Source organism: Lates calcarifer, linkage group LG7_1 (genome assembly GCF_001640805.2).
Source record: "Lates calcarifer isolate ASB-BC8 linkage group LG7_1, TLL_Latcal_v3, whole genome shotgun sequence".
Lineage (NCBI taxonomy): Eukaryota > Metazoa > Chordata > Actinopteri > Centropomidae > Lates > Lates calcarifer.
The window spans coordinates 20,687,881-20,709,937 of NC_066839.1; the positions used below are offsets into that span (position 1 = coordinate 20,687,881).

The 22,057-nt window shown below is 40.7% G+C and overlaps 1 protein-coding gene across 9 annotated transcripts in view; it reads left to right on the top strand.

The window, feature by feature from the left end:
* Positions 1 to 4,392: 4,392 nt before the first annotated feature.
* ankrd6b (ankyrin repeat domain 6b) overlaps positions 4,393 to 22,057 on the top strand; it is a 58,367-nt gene continuing 40,702 nt past the window's right edge. For 3 of the 9 annotated variants that reach the window (XM_051072049.1, XM_018703415.2, XM_018703416.2), the window contains exon 1: positions 19,163 to 19,202. Coding sequence is in view for 4 of the 9 variants with exons in the window: in XM_018703420.2 (XP_018558936.1) it covers positions 19,077 to 19,202 (126 nt within the window). In the remaining 5 variants the exon portion in view is untranslated. Of the gene's footprint in view, positions 4,768 to 16,466; positions 16,584 to 18,889; positions 19,203 to 22,057 lie in introns of those variants that run through there. The other 6 variants (XM_051072048.1, XM_051072050.1, XM_018703420.2 and 3 more) reach the window with 5 other exon arrangements.

The window sequence follows — 22,057 nt, forward strand, 5'->3', positions numbered from 1 at the left end:
ATGTGAAGAGGAAGATCCCTGACAGGTGAGTTGAGGCCTTAAAGACTGAATCAACTCCACCATCCTAACATGTAGCATTCTGCTGACATCTGCTGGTTTGGTTGAGGTATTTAACTGTTCCTCGTCTAAATCCTCCTGTGCAACTGACTAAAAAATCCACTGCGATATTAGACTATGGTTTGTCTAATATTGTACAGTTTCATGGTCTTCTTACAGATGAGCAGCAGAGAGGCAGGTTTATTGTGACATTGTGTCATAACTGAAGTCCAGAAACATTTTCAGACTCACAGCTGGAACCCTGCATTCAGGTACAATAATCAGGATGGAAAATGTCCATCAAAAATTCTAGAAACTCACAGAGTCACAGTCAGTAGAGAGTGTCATCTGATCCCACTAATTCAGTCATTTTTAATGTTCTCATTTCCATGTTGCCTGTATTTTAGGCATTTGACAAAACAATCTCAACGCAGGGTTGACGTGCTTGTACCTTGTGGTGCTGTCCACTGTACTACACAGCCCTCATCAGCAGACTGAATTTGCTTAGCTGCTGTGGAACTGTAATGTGAGTGATCTGTTTAAAAGAATGCTGTGCAACAATTAAACAGGTTTAATTGACCACTCACATAGAATTCAGTATTATCAATATTTTCATCAAACAGGTTTGATTATATACACGATACACTCATATAACTGGATGAAACAGGACCTTTATCATATTCCCCTACAACCAAAGAAACTGAAGAGTAGAGGTGAAAATGAAATGTTTTATTTTCCAGCTGCACACTAATAACAAAGGTTCACAAAACTGTGGAGGAGGATGGAACAATGTGGTCATACCAAACAAAAAGACCTCATTCAGAATAAGTGCAGGGGGTGACACCAACTGCTAACCTGGTGTGTCTAGACAAAAGCAAACTACATATATGAGAGAATGTGTGAGTGAGAGAGCTCTGCAGGCTCTTATTGAGAGTCCTGAATGCTGACAGGCCAGTCTGGAGGACCACTGAGCAGCGTGGCCAGACACAGGTGGAGACCAAGCATGTTAGTGGCACCTGGAGAGCAAACAGGGGAGGAGGAGAGAAAGAGAAGCAGGAGGGAAGGCACACACTCTAACACAGTGACTCTGCCTGGCAAGTAACAATACCTTTCTTTTCCCTTAAACATTCCACATTTATAAAGTGTACAAAAGGAAATCTGTCTGCGAGAAAAGACAGAGAAGGTCGTAAAATCATGGCTGAAACAGAGACAGCCTCTGTCCCTGAGTGTGTGTTGATGTGTGACGCACAATGCTGGGAAAAACAACTGTCACTCTGCATCAAGCATCCAATCATTTACTAGTGCATGTGCTAAGAAACACTGGTGAGGACGCAGTGCAGTGATGCAATAAAAAACATCAGAGTATCTGTCAACAGAGAGACCTCTGTGGGTGCTTTAACAGGAGAAAAAATCAATCAGTGATTTTATTCTTGCCCTCCATTCACACCTCACATTTACTCACATAATTCTTGTTTGTTGATCATTTCCTGAATCAGTAAAGTTTCAGGATTTGTTTAGCAACAGTTTCTGAGGTTGAATGGACCGTTTACATTTTTCAGTACTTCATACTTGAGAGGGGCAGAAACATGAGAATGGTCATTGTATCAGAAGTTATGCTGTATTAATGATATTATTTACTCACCTCACCACATGATGGTGCTACGTGGTCACCAGACAACTGATATCACTGTCATAGATTCTCAGGTAAAACCTGGTGACTTATTTTATTAACACTGACCTCACCAAAAGGTCTTAGTTCTTTGGTTTTATTATGCCCTTGCTTTGCACAGTAAATACAAACAGCAGCAAAACTGAAACATTTATTGAAATATAAGCAAAGAACAGAACAGAACAGACTTTTTAAGAGAAGGCTGTTGACTGGATTTCCCCTGAACTCAACATCTGTACATTTCACTGCTCAAACAGAAGTCACAGCTCTGTCAGATTTATGGGGCCTCATCATGCAGGTATTAGACAGCCCCGGGAAGAGGCTAAGTGCTTAGTTTAGGCCCTGCAGCTACCGACCAGCAGAGTCATTTTGGTCCTTCTTTTTTTCAGCTGTTTTTCCAACTTGCTTCACATTGAATTAGAATTTATCCTTCAGTCTTACAGTTCAATGACTTTTCTATATTTTCAGGGCCTTTATGTGCCTTCATAAGATAGTTATAGTGGAAAGATGCCAGGAAATAAGAGAGAGTGAGATGCAACAACAGTCCCCAGCCAGACTCTGTGTTTTAGTCTTCCAATCTGCAAACTCCTCCTCAGCCTACCTCCCAGAAGCAGCACATGGGTCCTGTCCCTTTTATCACTGGTTTGTGAAAACCTTTGTAGAAACCTGCTCATACAGTGCACAATGGTGACATGTGGCTGTCTGTCCTCAAGTTTCCAGCTTTATCTAAATTTGTGAGAGATTTTTGTTGATGGAGGAGTACAGATATCAGTATCACATTCCAAAGAGGATGACGTTATTTCACTTCAATGGCTGATGAAAAAAAAAAAAAAAAACATTTTAAAAGTTTCCTCTAGCAAAATTCAAGAGCCCAAACCAGGAAGTTTCAAATTTCTGCTCTACCATTTGAGACAAGAGAAACGAAATGAATGAGTGGAGAAGTTCTGTGCTGACCATCACACATCAGAGGCAGGACAAGCGCAGTCGAACAGCCAAACTAAAGCTGTTGACATCAGCTGACAAATGACCTGAGGCTTTATGTGGGAGCACCAGGCCAAAAGACACCGATCAGGTTTCAGTGGCTTTCACTCTAAAATCTGCGGCTGTGAAGCTTTCAGACACTTTGCCCCTTCACATGAACTCTCTCCAGCTGTACATATGCATTTACATTTCTGTATTAATGATTAATTAATCAAAATGTTTTTGAATTGCAATTTAATTTGAAATCAAAATCTAATGAATGAATAGCTTATGTCACTAAATTATTCACTGATTAAACAGATATATTATAGATTATAGATTTTCCAACTTTACACAAAGACAGTAAGACAGTTTTTTTTTGTTTGTTTTTTGTTTTGTCTACATGTCCCCTTCACACAGGTTTGAATTCTCCTCTAGTATTAGCTTTATCCTCTCACTCTGAAATCAATACTGGCAAGCACATTATATGGCTTACGTCTCTTTGCATTGCCCTTGGGTGAGAGCAACACAATTTCAATCAGCTTCTGATCCCACTGACTCACAGGATGAGACAATGATGTTTCTCTGTAGCTGAAGAAAGCGTGAAGAATCACAACAGAATCATGACGTGAAAGTTTCACTACAGATATCTTGCACTTCTCCGATATCCAGTTCCATTCTTCGTAAAGCTTTTGTCTTAGGCTGACAGTAGATGAAGAAAAAGCACAAAGAGAAGAAGAATGAAACATCCAGCTGCAGACACACCCTTCTTCCTCAGGACAGGGGCCGTCTCTGCTCTCTGCTCTCTGCTCTCTGCGGCTGGGGGCCGGTACTGTAGATGCAGAGATAGACAGAGACACAGTCAGAGAGCAGGGACTTGTTCAGATGTTAGCATTCTTGAATTAAAAAAAACATTTTACAGCTGCAATCTGATAATATGTCTGCCCATGGAATGAGAGACATACATTGACAGTAGTTTCACATAACAACTGACAACAGTGTTTAGGTGGGTGGTACGTGTCAAAGTAACATCCAGATAAGGATTTCCCAGTTGAAAACTGTGGTTTCATGTTGTGGCTGATCAGTGATCAGTGAACTGAGAAGTGTTATTGTCTGAGTCGACTGTTTATTTTCTGTAGATGTTCAGAGCCTTATTCTCTGTCTTAAACCCAGATTTGCTTGTGATTTCCGTCATCACTTTACAAGGACCTCCTGGAAACCCCCAAGGCTCAGTTTGGGAGCTGCTGCTCCTTTTCTGGCTTTGGCTCCAGGTTGTGGTGGGTTTCCTTAAACAGGTAGTGGGGGGCTCTATCTTGGATATAACATTGTGTGGAAGTCATTTTAAAGCCACTTCACAGTGCCTTTGAAATGGCCTCTCAGCCTGATGTATGATGTCCTCCTCAGGTTTGGAGGAGCAGGTCTGAGAAAAGAACCCTGATGATGTCCTCAGCTCATCACGGGTCATCTGAGCAAATGTCTCTAATATCTTTCAGATTATGAATTGGAGGAGGTGGTGAGAGAGAAAACTGAATAAGTATAGCATTCAGTCCTTGTCTTCATCCCTCAGTGACTTTATTACATCATTTGCTTTCAGTACCTTGCTGTATCTGCAACTGATAAAGTCTCTTTGGAAGTTGCATTATGGGAGATGTGGGGTCCACATTGACACATAATGACCAAAAGTCAGGATTTCTCAAAGTCATTTATTTTCCATTATCATGGATTTACAGTATCAAATCAGTGAAATATCCCTTTATGGAGCCAACTATTCTGTCTGAGTTCTAATCAAATTTCAGCTTTCAACTTTCATCCTTCTCTTAGAGAACACTTGGGGGTCACTCAGCAGTTTAAAATCACATCTACTCTCCTCTGAGGAGTAAAGTCTGGTTCCGCTGGTCTCCTGTAGTCTACAGGACGTGGACTGGACTGGGCTGAGCAGCTGAGGGTCCACAGCAGGGATTGGAGGAGAAGTCCTGTCCCCCCTCCTCCTTTCAGCACACAGACAGGGAGCAGAGAGGGAAGCGACAACAACACATTCTGAGCGGGACAGCCGGAGCAGCTAACACCGCCTGCTGCACTCTGTGAGGCGCTTTCTTCTCCGGGTGAGTCTCTCTGGTGTTTTTTTTTCTTCTGTGAACTCTGTGGTGGACGTGGACGTGGGTTTTGTGTCTGTGTTCGGTTTCTGCCCACTTGAACCGCGACCCTTCGACAGCGAGAGAAAAACCCCTTGTAGACTTGAGATCATGTTAGCGAGTTAGCAGCTTACAGACTTCACTGCAGTCTGCTGTGGTCGGTCACTGTGTTTCAATCTCCTGAGCTCACTGACTACAAGTCACGGATATAGACCTTCAACACAACTTGTTAACCTGCGGTAACGCAGACTGAATTCAGACTGACTTTATGTAACACTGGAAACCGTCGGCTGCTCTGAGCTGCCTAATAGCTGAATATTAGTGTGTCTAATCCACTGTGTTAGTCCACTGACTTTCTGTTTATTCGCTCGTTTATTTTAAATCTGAAGTTGAAATGCGTCATAAAGAGAGTCGTCGTACTCTGTTCTGCACAGTCCCTCACTGTCCTCATTAGTATTGTTCCTTATTGTAGGTTTTACTACTGTGATGCAAGGTGACCTCGAGTGCCATTAAAGGCACCATTAAGTACGATGTCTTATTATTTTATTCAGCATTTCTGAGTTGTTGCTGTTACATAACATACCATTTGAAGGGTGGTTTTAGTCTGGACTCAGATTGAACTGTGTGTATGAGAGAAATGAAGAAATTAAACAGTTGAAAAATGAATCAGGACAGTGGGTGTAAAATGGCTTGTGTTGTATCTGATGCCAATTAGGCTCTGGCCCCTGAAAACAATACCAAGTACAATGTGAAATAAAGGAGGCTTAAGTAAAATCCCTCTGCTGCATGGAACTTGGCCTGAGGCTTAACCTAAATATGTAAGTCTACAAGGGTTCACAGTGAGGGTCTTTTATAGTTCAGAATATGAGCTTATGAAGAAAGGCAGGTCAGTAATGTGTTATAATGATGATATCTATACCCTCAACGCCCCCGCCTCCACATAACCTTACATCACAGAGTCACAGAATAAATACAAGAATGTGAAAGTAAAACTACTTTCAATCAGTCATAAATTCAGAGCTGATAGGAAACTACACAAAACATAGAAAATGTACAAAAGAGTGTTCAAAAGTCAACATCTAAAATTTACGTCACAGAAAATATCAAGGTCAGACATTGTGAGAGAAAAAGATGTGTGTATGTGTATGTGTTGAACAGATCTCGTTCCACCCGTAGCTACCACTGTAAAAAGAGTATGACATGAACTTCTTAGCTGTATAAACTGTAGTCAGTAACCCAGTGTATGCAGTACTAGGCTGTGGCCTGAGGTAAAGTCGGTTGCCCACTAATCAAAAGGTCAGTGTTTTGATCCCTGGCTGCTCTAGTCCGCATGCTGCAGCATCTTTGGGCAAGATACTGAACCTCAGACCCCTGATAGATCATCAGTGTGTGAATGGGTGTGTGCGACCTGTAGTGTAAAGCACTTTGACTGGTCGATATGAATAGAAAAGTTCTATGTAAGTGCAGTCCATTTACCATTTACTAGTTTATTTTGATGAATTATTTACTTCCTCCAAGAGTTAGAGCACATAACTGGCCAACAAAGTAATAACCATTTATTCAGTTTTACAATTTAAGTTATTGTAAAATATCAGTGTTTATGGTGTTATTTTCATAATATGCACAGGTAACATTTTTCACACATGAAACACTCAGTTACTAAAGTCAAACTGAAAGACAGTGATGCAGACAGGTGGGTACTGAACTACTCATTTCATAAACAGTGCTTACTTATGCTTAGTTTTGTACTGAACTGAACAAATTATCTTAAAACAGCACTAGAACTTGGTAACCAAAAGCTACTGAATTGAAATGAAGTAACACTCAGTCCATTTTGCTGTTTGCTAAAACCCTTACAAATCTTTATTTTCATGAAAACCTTTGAAAACTCTGGATGATGTCAGAAATGCTTCCTGAACACAGCAACATGTAACGCAGCCTTGCATTGTGTTCCCCGTGTGAAGTGGATGAATGCAGCCATGCACTAAGAGCATGAACAACAGCCTCGTCCGTGTGTCCATCTGCTCGTGTCCCGGGGGTAGCTGATTAGCACAGCATGGTGCTGACGAGGTCAAAGGTCACCAGGTGTACAATGGGCACATAATGAGTTTTAAGGGGCCACTGGGTGGGGCTGGGTGGCTGGGGCCACAATTTACAGGATCCAGAAACTAGACACTGTATGAGAGGTGATTATTAGATTAGCGTGTCAGATGGTGAGATGGTGTCCATTGTGAACGTTCGGTGCCAAGTGCAAGTACAGATGCTGAGATCTGCTAAATCTCATTTGGCTTTGTGAGTGAAAATCAATGTTAAAGCCATCACATTAGTTTTGACAGTGCCTCTATTGTATATTAAATCTATGATATTGATTCTCTAATGTATTTTAAGGAGATCATATCACTTTGTAATCAGATTTACACACGAGAACTGCCTCAGGTAGCAGTATAATAGGACAAATCCTGGGATTAGTGCACTGTTTGTCAGAGCGCTGCTTCCTAGTGAGGCGCTAATCTTGAGAGTGAATGTGTCTGTGGCATAAGAAAAGTCTTTTGCCTTTCAGAAGCTCTAACTGCCATTTAAACCTTTATTACTTCAAACAATGAACTCTATAGGCTCTACTCAACTGTGAGCCCCTTGTTCTTTCTCAGACACCGTTCTCTGAGTGCAGAGGGTTAAAGAAGTGGTGGAACTATTGGTGTATGGACACTAGAGCTGCATTTAAACAAAGTTTTCCTGATTAATAGCAATTTTAAATCTTACCAATCTTTGCATCAGTAAACATGTACATCTGCAGGTGTTGTGTGTGTGTGTGCAGTGGTTACTTGTGGGTGGTTCATTTCAGCTGCATGATGTGTAACATGTCTGCTTTGTGGAAATCCAGTTATAACAATGAGCACAAAAAGGTTATGTTAAGTTAAAAGTGGCGTAGATGATAATGGGTTATATGAGCTGCTTTGAGTCATGACAGTCTGAGAAACTGTGACATGAATAATTACAATCCTAGTCTCACTGCAGTTAAGTTAAGGGGACTGACTCAATCAGGATGTTCAGCTGGCTCTGGCTATCCTGTAGCAAATCGCATCTATTGGAGAGATGGACTAAAAAAGAAAAACTGATCTGAGCTCTTGGTTCGTGTTTATCGAAGAGATATCTCCCCTACCACATGTGTTTCTGACCGATCTGTGCTCAGAGGGAGGGGAGTTGTCTCTGACACTTAGCTAGCTTAGATGTGCCAGTGTGAGCAGTGTGTGTGCATGTACAATAGGCCTCATTTCTGTGTGTGGGTAACAGAAAGACTCCAGTTAGTAATGTCTGTCTTGTCTGTTGTTATTTTTCTGACTTCAGTCACTGTAGATTCACGTTAAAGAATAATTTGAGTGATCATTCCTAACTTCACAGTATGATAACACTGTGCTTAACAAATCAATTGTTTTGAGGTCTGGGAACACAACATCACTGTTGTTTGGATCATTTTTCTTCAGACCTTGAAAGACTATTCAGATAAAACAACACATGAATGAAGAATCTGTTTGTTTGACTGCATGCAACACATGATCAGCAGTAACAAGTAAACATAGCTTATTTTATGGGTTCACAAACCAAAAAGTGAGGAACTGCTGAACCATACCACTTCATACAGAGGTAAAATTGAGAGTAAGCACAATTGAAACGTCAGTAATCCTCACTGCACATGAGTCAAAGCTGAAGCAGGAACAGTATGTAAACTGTTAGGGTAATCAATTTACAGTTCACCTTCGCTCTCCCTTCAGAATTAGTTTGTCTAACCTGACCTGTCTGACTGCTTGTGCTTCTTGTGCCATCGGTCTTCTTTTCAGCACAGTTCACAGTTATTGATAGCAATGACTTATGCAATGCTTAAATTACTAAAAGAGATGCCACATTATAGTAAACTGGAATTATTCTTTGAGAGAGATGGAGGGACCATGTGAGACTGTGCACTTAATGACCTTGTGTGGTGTCACAGTGGTGTGGTGGTAATGCATTAGTTAGCCCATGGGTGTTGAAGTCACTGTAAGGCCCCTTTGGAAAGTTTAGATTCTGCCTAAACCAATCTTGTAAGGTCTGCACTCTCAGAAATGTCTTTGAGACAGTACTGAAATACTTAAGGTACAGTATATTGTTGCTGTAGTAGCAAGATGATGTTGCTGAAGCATTATGTAGCCAGTTATCTCCGACCTAGACCCTATTTTCTTGGCTTTTTATTCACACCTAACAGGTCTGCTAGTTGCTTTTTCAAGAGGAAGTAAATCAACTGAATACGTTGTTTATCCTGGTTTAACTTCTCACCTTGCTGCAGTGAGGTAAAGCGTGTCATTACACGATGGCGTCATGGTGACACAGTGATCTTACAGGAGCTCCGTGTGGCCATGCTGGCATGCTGCTTGTTATGTAGGGGCAGGAGGTATGATGTTGAATCTTTAATAGGTGATAATCAGCAGCGGAGGCAGAGAAGCTTCGTTGAACCTAAATTCAATCTCTTTCACAGCAGGACCTTGATGCAACAAGCTGCGGGATACATGAGTTTATGTATGAGTAGTTAATGATGCTGGTGGCACATGTGGTATGTGCCACGCAGAGCAATCACTTCAAATGAGCAAAAGTGATGTACTGTTTAAGTAATGGTGAGAAAATAGTCCTATTTCAGCATAGCATTGAGTTGAGTTACGGTAGAATTTTACAGTGTGGCTGCTTAGATAGAACTGTAGTTTCAGTTAGCCCTAGCATTTGTCTTAAATAAAACCTGCAAGAGTTTTCTGCAGAGGTAGAGAAACCAGAAGAAAGGACAGCAAAGACTTGCTGTCCTTGGGGGAGCAATACTGATGTCCAGACTGAAACCACAATTACAGCGGTCCACAATCTTGTATCACGATACAGGAAGACAGAGCCATGATACACCCCCTCCCTACCTCACTGTCACCACTGCAGATGCAGCCTGTTGAACTCTTATTATTTCATTTAAAATTAGTCCAAGCTGTATGTTTTGTAGTGTAATAAGCTCTAGATGAATAATAACCCTGAGCTGGCAGACCCCCTGGGCGCTTTCAAGTCACCAGGGTCAGAACATAAAAAAAAAAACATGTTGATGCGAAGTGTGGATTTGGAGACTTGTTACACCGCTTCTTCACTGGATTGCTCACCACAAGAAACCCCAAAATGGAGTGACCTCTGACTGACCTCTGTGTCCTCTAGCACAGCTTTGATTAGATGTTGTCAGTTTGTGCCAGGAAAACTGTCCTCCACAAGGCCAAACATCATCATCCTGACCATGAGTCTTATACAAGGCCAGTTTTACAACATGTCCATGTTATTGGATAGTGTACAATGAAGAATAATAAGAGAACATTTAAGTAATATAAGTTTCAGACCTGTTCATCAGATACCCAGGTAAAATGTTTTTTGTGTGTTTACCTACGTATTAACTTGAGGTATTACTAGTTTTTCTTGGTCTTTTGCTGTTTGTGAAAATGCTAAAATTAGACAATTAGACTGGGTTTTATAAGGTCATAAAAATGTCCTGTGACTTATAGTAGAGCAGTACTAAAAAGAATTACATGGTATTATTTTTAGTCTTGTTAAAGTTGACCTCTGTAGTATTTATCTAGATGGCTATCACATCTGGCTCAGCCATCACATGGATGACAGAAGGTCAGAGCTGACCTCAGGATTAGCCAACAGCACATTACCCTCCTATGTCTCTGTTCAAAATGCACAAGTGCTTGACAGTGATTAATCTGTTAATATTGTCGTAAATATTTGTCCTGCATTCTCTGGGTATTTATGGTCCATTTAGACACCATAAATGCTTCAGTCAGCACAGATCTCTCAGTGTCACTGCTGCAGTGAGCTAGCTATCACTGAAACAAATCTTGGGATTAGTGAGTGGGTCAAAGGATTGTTTTAACCTGGTTTTGGCACTCTCTCCCGGACTGCTGCACGACAGACAGATGGCTGAGAATTGAATGAAATCTGGGTATGGAGGAAAAGGTTGAGAGGGACCTTCCATTCTGACCATTTGTTTCACACACAAATCATATAGTCATTTCAGTCAACAGCCCTCCTGCTGGGACAACAGCTGGACTGCTAAGAGCAGTTGAGGGAAGCTGCAGTTGATACCACTGTATGGGCCAAGTCTGTTGACTGGGACCCTTATTTATCAAACATATCAGAATCATTCTTAGGAATCATGCTGAAAGTGAACCGAGGACTCCCCAGATCCTAACCTGATCCAGGATCTGTGGGATGCACTGGAACAAACCAGATCCATGGAGGCCCCACCCCACAATCCACTGGACCCAAAGGATCCACCACTAATGTTCAGGTGCCAGACACTGCAGGACACCTTCAGATGTCTTGCGTCTATGCCCTGATGGGTCAGAGCTGTTTTGGGGGCAGGACCCACAGATACTGGATCAGATTGGGATCTGGGGAGTTTGGAATCCCAGCCAACACCTTGGGCTCTTTGTGTGTTTGTGTGTTCCTCAAGACATTTCTGTGCAGTTTTTGTGGTGTGGTGGGAGGGTGGTTAATTCATCCAGATGAAGGACCTGAGGCTTCCCAGCAGAACATCGGATTGTAACGAGATGATCAATATTATTCACTTGGTTTTAATGTTATGGCTGATCAGTGTATATAATATGTATAAGTAAATAATTAGTGTTATTGGGCAATATGAAAATTTTAATAAAAACCTGTGGCCATATCGTCCTAGTCAGGACTGGACCAAAAATACAGCTCTAGAAAGATTTCATCTCCTCATCAGTTTAGTTAATTGATAAGAAGCTAAACAATAGCTACATTCTTTTAGAGTCTGACATATGCTGTGTGAAGTAGGACCAAAGCAGTTCATTTTTTTAGAGTTTTATCACAGGTGGTCTGTGGTTTAGCTTTGGATCTACCTCTCTGGTAAAACACTGCTGAACACCATGCTCTGTAACTGTATGTTATTACTGTGGACTAGGATTATGTCAGCAGTGTCTGAGATTCTGCTGTAGTGCATAATAAGATCTTCAGGATGTTAAATACAGTAGTTAGCAGAATAATAATAGTTGTTAAGTTAGTACTGAATGTTAGATGTAAATTTTGAGAAAAGGGGGGTTAGTTTGGGTCTAGGCATGTGGCGTTCAGTTTGTTGCACAGGTGCCTCCATATTTTTCTCCTCGCGTGTTTTGTGTTTTGTGCTCCAACAAGCAAATGAACGGGACGCTGCAGGTGTTTGCTTTAGCTTGTTAACAACACACATGCAAACTTGGCAGGAACTTCAGTTGTTTCTGGTATTTTCCACCAGGCTATTTTATCTTCACTTGGGTTTCTGTATATTCATGGACTTATAAAGCTCACTAAAAGCACACATTTTTCACTCAAGTTGAAATATTTCCAATTGAACAGATATGGTTTTACCTGAGTATTGAACCTCATATCTTTGTATTATATGTATTTAGTTTTTTGCTGACTGATGTTTATCTGTAGAACACAGTATCAGACTGTTATGCCAAAAGCTGGCATTTGATTCTTGTCAGATAAATCCAGATTTAATTCATAATTTTGTCAATTTTAGATATATCATCCAGGCAAAGTTCCTTTTTAGGAAAAGAAAAAACTGTTTTGTTAAAAAACAGACAACAAATTGGACCTGGAAATCCAGGCTATAAAACCATAACCGTTTTGTCAACAGTGTTAACCTGTTCAATTTATAAAACACTTCCTTGTAGACTTCATGCATAAGATATGTGATGTGCCGTAGAGTTGTGGCTGGATGAGTGAACCATGGGACTGTGTAGTCATGCAGGTGTTCTTTATGGGGCTGTGAGAGCTCATACAGAGGAAAGAGATGACCCACATAACAGGGAATGTACAGCAGGCAGTGTTGTAGCTCAGAGCACTGAAGTTAATTATAGTGCTTTCATGCCCTGCTTCAGTGCACAAAGGTAATACAGATTTAGTTTTTAATGTTTCCATGCCCAGATGGGGAGGAAGATGTAGTGAATGATAGATTTTTATGAAGCTGAATCTGCAGTGCTGTGACCTGCAAAATTTGTTTTGCTGGGTATCTGGAAGCATTTAATGACCCACTTGAGGGAAATTTTTACATTTAGATCAATAACTGTTGTATTTGCCTTAATTTTTCCTGTTTAGTGAAAATCATGATGTAATAGAAAAGCTCTGGCTTTTTTTTTTTTTTTTAATCATGAACTAAATTTCTGCTTTCCTTTCCTGACATGTAAACATGTTTTCGGGGTCGCTCAGTGGGTCACATCATTTCCTTATTTGTCAGATCTAAAACTCTACTGAAAAAAACTGCTGATTGGGCTTTTGAATAGGCTTCTGTTAAATATGTTGACAGGCGGGTGCTAGCAGTTACATTCCGGGCATACTTAGATATCAACAGCTGTCCAGGGTGTGCCCATATAAGAGTGCTGACAGCTACCAGGAGACACTCACTTCAGCACTTCATTGTAGAAAAAAACCTTAATGTGTGTCACTGACTCATTATTCATCAGCTTAACAGTGTTTTGAGAGGTGTAATTCAGGGCTGTCATGGTAATTTAACTGGAATATTTGCTGTGAAATTTCATCTCACCAGAGTCTGTGTTGCTGTGTCAGTCCTCATATTACATAATGTTAACAGACAACTGTCATACTTTTTTCAAATTATTCTATTTATCAATACATAATAATACTATGATTTACATTATTAATATTGTGAGGTGCGGTGTTTGCACGAAATTCTGTAGTATTTCCTACAGATGTCAGTAAGTTGGTACACTGTTTAATTAGAAGCACTAATGTACTTTGGACATTCAGAAACTTTCACTGTGTTTAACTCAGTTCTGTTACATTTCTACTGCATTTGCCATGAAGTGAACTAAGTTAAAGACTTTGTGATAGGAGAGGTAGGTAGGTTTGGTCCATCACCATTAGCTGCTCCTCCTGAGTAAACTGTCCAGTGGCCAAACAGTGACGTCACTCCCAACATTTGTGGATGTGTGGTAGGATCCTGATTGTTTCGTGAAGCACAACTTGCTGTGGTTACTGTCATGAATTTTGATGAACCATGTGACATTTTGCTAGTGCTGCTCATAATTCAGCAGCTGCTATGAATTTGCACAGGGGAAACTCTGGACTGTGTACAGGTGTGTTTGGGAGACAGAGAGGGAGGGAGAATCAGGGGCCACCTATCTGCAGGAAGGAAGGAGAGTGTGTGTGTTAGAGTGAGCAAACAAGGGATTATGAACTCAGAGTGGGAGACTTAATAAGATGATTAAGGGAGTATGCTCCTTTAATTAACCAAAGCGTACCTGCATCAGTGACAAATAGTGCCCCTCACTCTAACCTTAACCATGGTGTTGTTCTAGTGGCAGTCTGTTGCTGTAGTCTGCAATTTCCTTTTGGGATTAATAATTTATTCTTTCATTCTCACTCTCAACCTAATTCTAACCTTAACCCTGAAACCAAATGTCAGCCAGCCCTCTGAAGTTGAGACAAGCAACCAGAATGTCTCCACAACAATAGTTTCAAGAAAAATCATAGAATCGTAGAAAGACACACACACACACACACACACTCACACCCCTAGATACAGTCCCAGCAATCTAGCAAGATTTTTACCATTTATGTCTTTGTGCTCAAATTGAAATAATACTGGCTGTGTGATATTATATTTATATTATGATTTATATTTTAATAATGGCTTTGATTGTTGTTCTTGCTGTGCTGTGGTCTGCCAACTAAGTAGTCCAGTTATCTTCATTATATTCTTATTCATCTGGTTGTGATTATAACAGCATTTTAACACTAATGATTTTACAAGATTTTCCATTTATTTTCATAATTCTAACTATTAAGTGAAATTCCAAAATCTGTGGTTAATCGTTGATGGGACTGATTTAATGAGACTCATCTAAATACACTGATTATGCCTACATAGAAAACTACTATTTACAGCCCATTGACTCCCTCCCAGTCAATTCTGACTCAATCACATCAGAGTGAAAAAACAAATGTAACATACAAACAGCTCCTCTGCTGATATATTTTCCTGTTCTTTGTAATTTTGTTCACTGTGTTTAGTTGCTGAGAATGCTTTCCAGCTTTCCCCCAGATACGAAGCAGTGTGGCTGCATGACATGGTGGTTGTTTTTCAGGAGCGAGCAGGTTAATAAGTATTCTCCAGAGCCTCCTCCCTGAGCCATGTGAAAAGCGAGGGCTTGGCATTTCTTGTTTTTGAACTGAGTCCTGAGTTCCTTAAAGTTTGCACAAAAGCCTTGTTGCCTAGCGGCGTGTGAGAAGCCTCGCTGGGACTGCAAAGCCTGCTTTGTGTGTGTGGGTCTCTGACTGAACAAGATCTTTTGGAGAATCAACTGGAATGCATTCGGGGAGAGAGTTCCCCCCTTTGCTTAATCTTGTTCATTTTCAGCTGGCAGGAAGCAGTCATTCAAATGTTTTTTTTTTTGCAAAAGCTTTTTCATGCATTCTTTGGCATTTCACACTTTGTGTGGTCTGATTTTGAATTTTTGGGGACGTTTCTACGACAGCACTGTGCTATTTTGTTCACTGTTTAAACACTTTGTTCTGTCTAGAGTTGCTAGGGAAAACAGGGAGCACTTTTTCATCTCTTGTCATTTTAGGTTCGTGTGTGGTGCAGTTTTTTTTGCACACATTTGAGATACCTTTCTCTCAGTTTTTCATGTTTGTGGCACAATTCTAATCAGTGGAAAGTGATTAAAACTGTTAACGAGAGGCAGCCTTTTTCTGACTTCTTTCGAGCCAAGACTTCAGACCTCCTGTGATTCCTGATGAATTTTAGTACTGTAATGATAAGTTGTTTACTGTATTTTAATATAACAAGTTAACCTTCCTGTTCACAACTTGTCAGTTATTGGCTATTGTAGGGGTGACTGACACATATTGTAGACAATAACATTTTGGGTTATGGTGAGCCAGGCTTCTTCAGAGGAAATACTTTTCACCAAAGTTTTGTATAAAGTTCAATTACCTTTTATGGGCAGGAATTTATGTTTTTGTGAGTATTTATGCAATTTTTACTGATGTATTATTTTTTTACACCTCTAATGTGTGGGATTCAGTGTTATTAAGAGATGTTTTAAGCACTTATTAAATACATGGCATTTGCTATTTAATGTTGCAGCTCTGCTCATTTTCCCTGCTGCTCAATGATATTATATTTGATGGAACTTTAATAATTTCCTCTGATGATAGCAGAGGTGCTCCTTATTTCAGGTGAAGTAGGGCGATATCACCATAAAATGTTGTTGGAAACCATATCATTAATGACGGAGTTTATGGAACACATCGCCACTTGGGTGTCCACTCAGACGAAACCTTAAGTGGGCTATATGCATTCTCAGGCAAACCTCCACAATCACATAAGTGTGACCAGTCTGTGGCCGCACAGACTCCACACAGCTCCTTTTTAATGATTGGCTTCTTGGTCTGTGGGAGGTCTGACACCACCACTTCTTTCTCTCCTCCCAAAACACAGTGTTAATAGTAAAATGATAATATAAAAATGATATATTTGTAAAGACCAGTAGAACATTAAAGTGGAACCCAAACCTTGTGCTATACACCACTAACATACAGAAATTGTAAAAGTTTTAACAAAGAACCATCACACTTGTCTTTTCCAGCTTTCTTCTTGGACAGCATCCTTCCTGTGTTCCTGCTGTTCACTGGTCCACAGCGCCCACTGCAGTGCTGGAAAGCAAACACAACTCTCATTGCAGACAAGAGTGCAGTTTGTGTAAGTACGTATACATTGATTGTTGCAGACACTGTAGAGCATACATCAATCAGCCACAATATTAAAACCAGTCACCAGTTTTAATGGTCGCTCTTACAGCTGAAGCTCTGTTGTATTTCAGAACAGATAGAAGCGGAAAAAGAGAAATAGAAGAGAAAAAAAACAAAAACCTTTTTGCTATTTCCTGAGATTTACCTTTCAAAAGAAATCAAGATATTGTCCATTTTTAAAGGATTTCTAGAGCAGCAAACATTTAATTTCAGGTGTATAAGGTATTATCTATACCGCTTATCTGTAAGGATCACGTGGGGGCTGGAGCCTATCCCAGCTGTCATCGGGTGAGTGGCGGGGTACACGCTGGACAGATCAGCAGTCCATCACAGGGCTGACACATATAGACAACAACCATTCACACTCACATTCACACCTAGGGGCAATTTAGAGTCAGCAGTTAACCTGCATGTGTTTGGACTGTGGGAGGAAGCTGGAGTACTCAGAGAACCCACAGAGGCACAGGGAGAACATGTGAACTCCAGACAGAAAAGCTTCGGGTGAACCAGGGCTCAAACCCGGAACCTTCTTGCTGTGAGGCAACAGTGCTAACCACTGCACCGCTGTGCCGCCTAAAATTGAAACTGTCCAGTGAAAATGATTTGGCAGGGAAACAGTGTTACACAGCTATGTTTTATGGTCGAGTTGAGATGAAGGACTAACATCTTGGAAATAATCCACTTCTCTCTCTGGATTTAGCCATGCGTGTCTGTGGCTCTGTGAATCATCTGTACCATGTTGTCTCATTCTCTGCTGTGTTTCCACTAATGAAAAACACAATCATTAGAGGGACTGTCATCACAGATTAGACTGCAGGGATCAGATGGGACATACCTCTTCCTCTGCAGGGTGGAGCTGCACAATCAGTGTTGAGTTGAAAATGTTTGCAGTATCTCTCACATCCTGTGTCTGTCTCAGGTTACCAGTTTGTACATATGAATTTGTAATGCTCCTGTGGAAATGAACTGTCACACAGTGCTAATCCTTTTCACCACTCCTACTGCTTTTATAGGCTTACTTTGTAAAATTTACCTCCCCATTCTAGACATATGGTGCATACCACATGACTTCACGTTTAAGGCTTCTGGTAATGTACGCTATTAACAATGTCATTGTTTAGAAAGAGGCTTTTCGAGGGGGTGTAGAGCCACTGAAGTGAACGTACTCCAAGGTCCACCCTAGAGTCAGTCTACAGATGAATCGACTTTTTGTATCATTAATTTCTGAACTGCATCACAATTATTACTTGAACTAAGTTAATGTTATTAGTTGTTCTTCATTCAGAAAAATGCCCCTTGTGAGTCTCACACTGTCGTGTATTGCTTTAATATTAGTCAAGTATTCATGTGTGTATATATTGTTGGGTAGTTACACCTATTATCTGTAATATTAACATCTGTGAGTAGACTAATTACTAAAGCTGAAGTCAGAGTATGTAGCCCAAATTGGAAATACTTAAAATGAGTACACATACCTCAGTATTGCAGTAGCACTGTTAGGGATGACACTCAGTCGACTGTGCTGTTGCACTCTCAGCAATAAAACTCTCATGTAGAGAGATTTGCTGATTGAAATTGAGATGGAATAGTCTCCTCGAAACTTATCTGCATCAACTCTTCTACCAAGAGCGGAGAAGTTTTATTGCTGTTGTCACTGACAGTCTGATGTTTTTACACAGCTTTGGCTGGGCCCAAGGCTTTTTTCTGAGGGTTACAGATAATGTCAGCAGTCATCTGCAGTACACTGAAGCAAACTGGTGGATAACAGGAGATCTTTGGGAGATTGATGAAAGGCGTGATGAGGCAGGAATGCATTCAACTGAGCTTGTAGAGACGGAGATACTGCATGACAGCTGGATGTTTGTCAGTTGATGAATATGAACGATAACGAGAAATAAGATGAGACACTTGAGGTGTGGCTGTCCTTTTCCTTTTAATCACTGTCTTCCCTGTGGTTAGACCAAAACCACAGACGTGTGTCACAGAAGGACTCATCAAACCACAGGGGCGTGTCTGTGCTGTTTGTAGTAGTTAGGACCGAAGGGCTTGCTTGGCTGCACAGCACCCACTCAGTGACTGAGTTTGACCCAGTCCAGCTCACATGATCCCATCAGGATTATATATGGGTTTAGCAACCTGGACAGCAGTGATGTCAGCCCACACTGCCCGTTCCCTCGTTTTCCTGTTTGCCAGAATACTATGAGCAGGGCACATGCTGCTTTGTTTTCACTCCATGTGTTTCCTGCCCTCTTTCCTGCAGGTGAGAGGATGAAGGGGAGGAACCCTGGCAGTCTGTGGAGTTTGTAGGAACAGAAGAATCAGCAGCACTGGCAGCCTTTCCAGCTCCTGTTTTGACACCTCTATCTGCAGCGGAGCTCACCATGAGTTAGAGGGTATCAGAGACCTTCTCCACCATCTGCAGCACTGTGCATCACTCGCCCTGCTTCATGAGCCAGCAGGATGCGGCTGAGGTCCTCGCACTCTCCGAGCGCCTACTCATAGCTTCACACAAGGGACAAGCCGACAATGTGGTCCAGCTCATTAACAAGGGGGCAAAGGTAGCAGTCACCAAGGTGAGTGTGTGGATCTGAATTGTGCTGATGGTTGTTTGTATTTTAGCTTTGCTTGTAGTGGCAGTGTTGGCTGTATGCAGATTTGGTCCAGTATCTTGACAAATACTGACCTACTTGCCATGAAATTGGAGCTTTGAACGCTCTGGTGATGGACTGATTTTGATGAAACAAACTTTGATGTATGTCTGTTAGATATTCTTTTTTACTTTTAGATTGGTACACGATTGTGGGCCTGGGTTCGATTTTACACATTGTCACCCTCTTAAAATAATTGCCGAAGTCATTTTTTCAGATTTTTCAGGAAACACAAAAAACTGAACCACTTGTTGAATATATGATATTTACTAACAATTTTAATCAAAACAATTATAACAACAGATGCCTATTGACATACAAACCAGAGGATCAGTCAAACATGGAACATGAGAGAATTAAATAACTTAGGCAAATTAAAACTAAAAAAGTCACACTCTTGACTATAGGCAATTATACTAAAGGGGTAGAATGGCACGATCTGTTTAACTGAGGATGTAGGCAATTTTACAGTTGGCCAGCATCATGAGAGATTATTTAGGAAAAATCATTAAAAAAATGACTTACGGCAATTATTTTAAGAGGGTGACGACATGTAGGAGAATGGTTCAAAGACTGTATCCCATGCTATCGTCTCATATTTGGAGAGATAGAGTCTACTCCTGGAAAAGTCCAGATGAAATATTTTAAATTACTCCAGTGTTGGACAGGGTGTACAGTAAACAGTGGGTTATTGATGAGTGGTATGCAGGGGAATGCTTGTCTTAGCCCAGGGTGGGTCCTACACTGTGCCCAGATTTTTAATAACAGGATTTCCTGCATCTGGTATTAGGTAGGTATCAGGCAGAGTGCACACTAAGGATTCTAAGTTTGCAGGGTCATTAAGGCTCCTTTCCATGTTTCCCCACTCCAGACTGCTCTGATCCTCTGGCATTGAAATCCAGTAAGCTATCTCATGTACGTTTGGTGCCCAGTAGTAGAAAATAACGTTAGGAATGCCAAATCCCCTCTCTACTTGCATCATGTTAGAAAGATCCTCTTTACTCTAGGTGTAGTTTCATTCTACAGAAAACTTTGGACATGTCTTCATATTTTCTAGATTTTCTAGTAACTGTTTCTCTGAGATAAGTTAAACTGTCACAGCTTACTTTGAATGAGTATAGCTCAAATGACATTAATTTCATCAAGAGGGCGCTAAGCAGGCTTTATCTTGTAACCAGATATTTCTAATAAGTCTGATAATAATGATGTTTATTACCATTTGAATAGAACTACAATAGAACGTAATAAATAAAAGATTATCTGTATAAAGTGCCAATTGGTGTACCTGCTCTCCTCTCCTTCATGTTTGGTACTTACTGTGGTTGCCAAAGGCTCGATGGCAATATTGAACCAAAGCAGGGAGAGCAGACGCTCCTCTCTGTTTTCCCTGTTTAGGCAAATGCATTATGTTAACACGCTATTGGTGCAGATAGCTGCATGCATATAATACTCACATATAACACTTGTTGATGACATATGAAGTACAGTTGCATTCTCAACTAATAGCTAAATATTTCTATGAATAAATGTGCTGCTTGCTTCCTTGTCATCAGGGTGTTCCAGGAAGCACTTATGATGCAGGATGACATCATCACAACTGTCCAATAACTGAGTTATCTGATATATAATCTTATGTTTACCTCTCTGGTAAAAGACAAGAGCTAAAACAATGGATCTTTATTTGCTTGGTCTAGACAAAGTGAAATGAATATCAGGTGTGAAGGAGCCAAACACATTGATGGAGGGAAACAAGGAAATCTGAAGATGGTTGAAAGCTTCCTGTCTGACCGACTTTGTCCACAGCACCAGCTGGTTTTCCCTGTTTGCTTGGTCCTGTAGGAAATGACCTGTCCTCTGGTGACTCGTTGATCATGTTGCTCACAGAGAATTCAGGTTCAGAACGCACTGGTTCGGCCCAATTTGACTCACTGACTTTATCTTTCAGAGTAGTGACCTCTATTACAGAGTCTGCTTTTTCAGGGTGTTGTTTTACCTCCACTGTGTCACTCAGTTGTGTGATTCATGGATGTGGTCTATTGAAAATTTCAGGGTTAGTCTTTAGCCTTTAGTTTGTTTTTTTTTTTTTTTTTTGGTTGGCTGAGTCATTCAGCCAGACCTTCCTTTCACCACAAAGTCAAACCTGTGTCCCAGAAAGCCCACTGACATACAACTGCACTGCAACAGCAAATCTGTTCTGTCTCTAAGTAATATTCAGAAGCAATGAAGCTGCATATTTATTGGATTGGATTTAGTGGACTGGGGAAGTGAAAAGCACATAGTGTCACAGCAGAGTGGAGGGTTGACAACCTCAGACCTGTCTGTGGTCAGGTTTAGGCAACAGAAGCTCTTTGGTCAAGATTAGGGAAAGATTGTGGTTTTAATTAAATGTCAAATAAGCATGTTGTGTCTGAGGTCACCATTAACCTTTTCTACTTTAGACCAGACCATGATGTTTCTCTAACCTGGACAAAGTGCTGGTCGAGTCTAAACATAACCTACACAACTCCGAGCAGATATTGTACTGCAAAATCATTTAACTGACACACTCAGTATCAACATACACACAGCAACTCGTCAAATACATGCAAGTTTTGAGTTTTGATGCCAAAAAGTCACTTCATAATTTTTGTAAGTAAGTTAGTCACAGTGAAGTAAATCCTGCTACATTTTTTGTCTCTGGTTAATCTGTGTCTCTTAAATCAGTTACACATCAAACAAACATGAAGAGCTGAGTGGCACTGGAGCTGCTAACCCTTAACTGTGTGTGGGATCATCTCCTT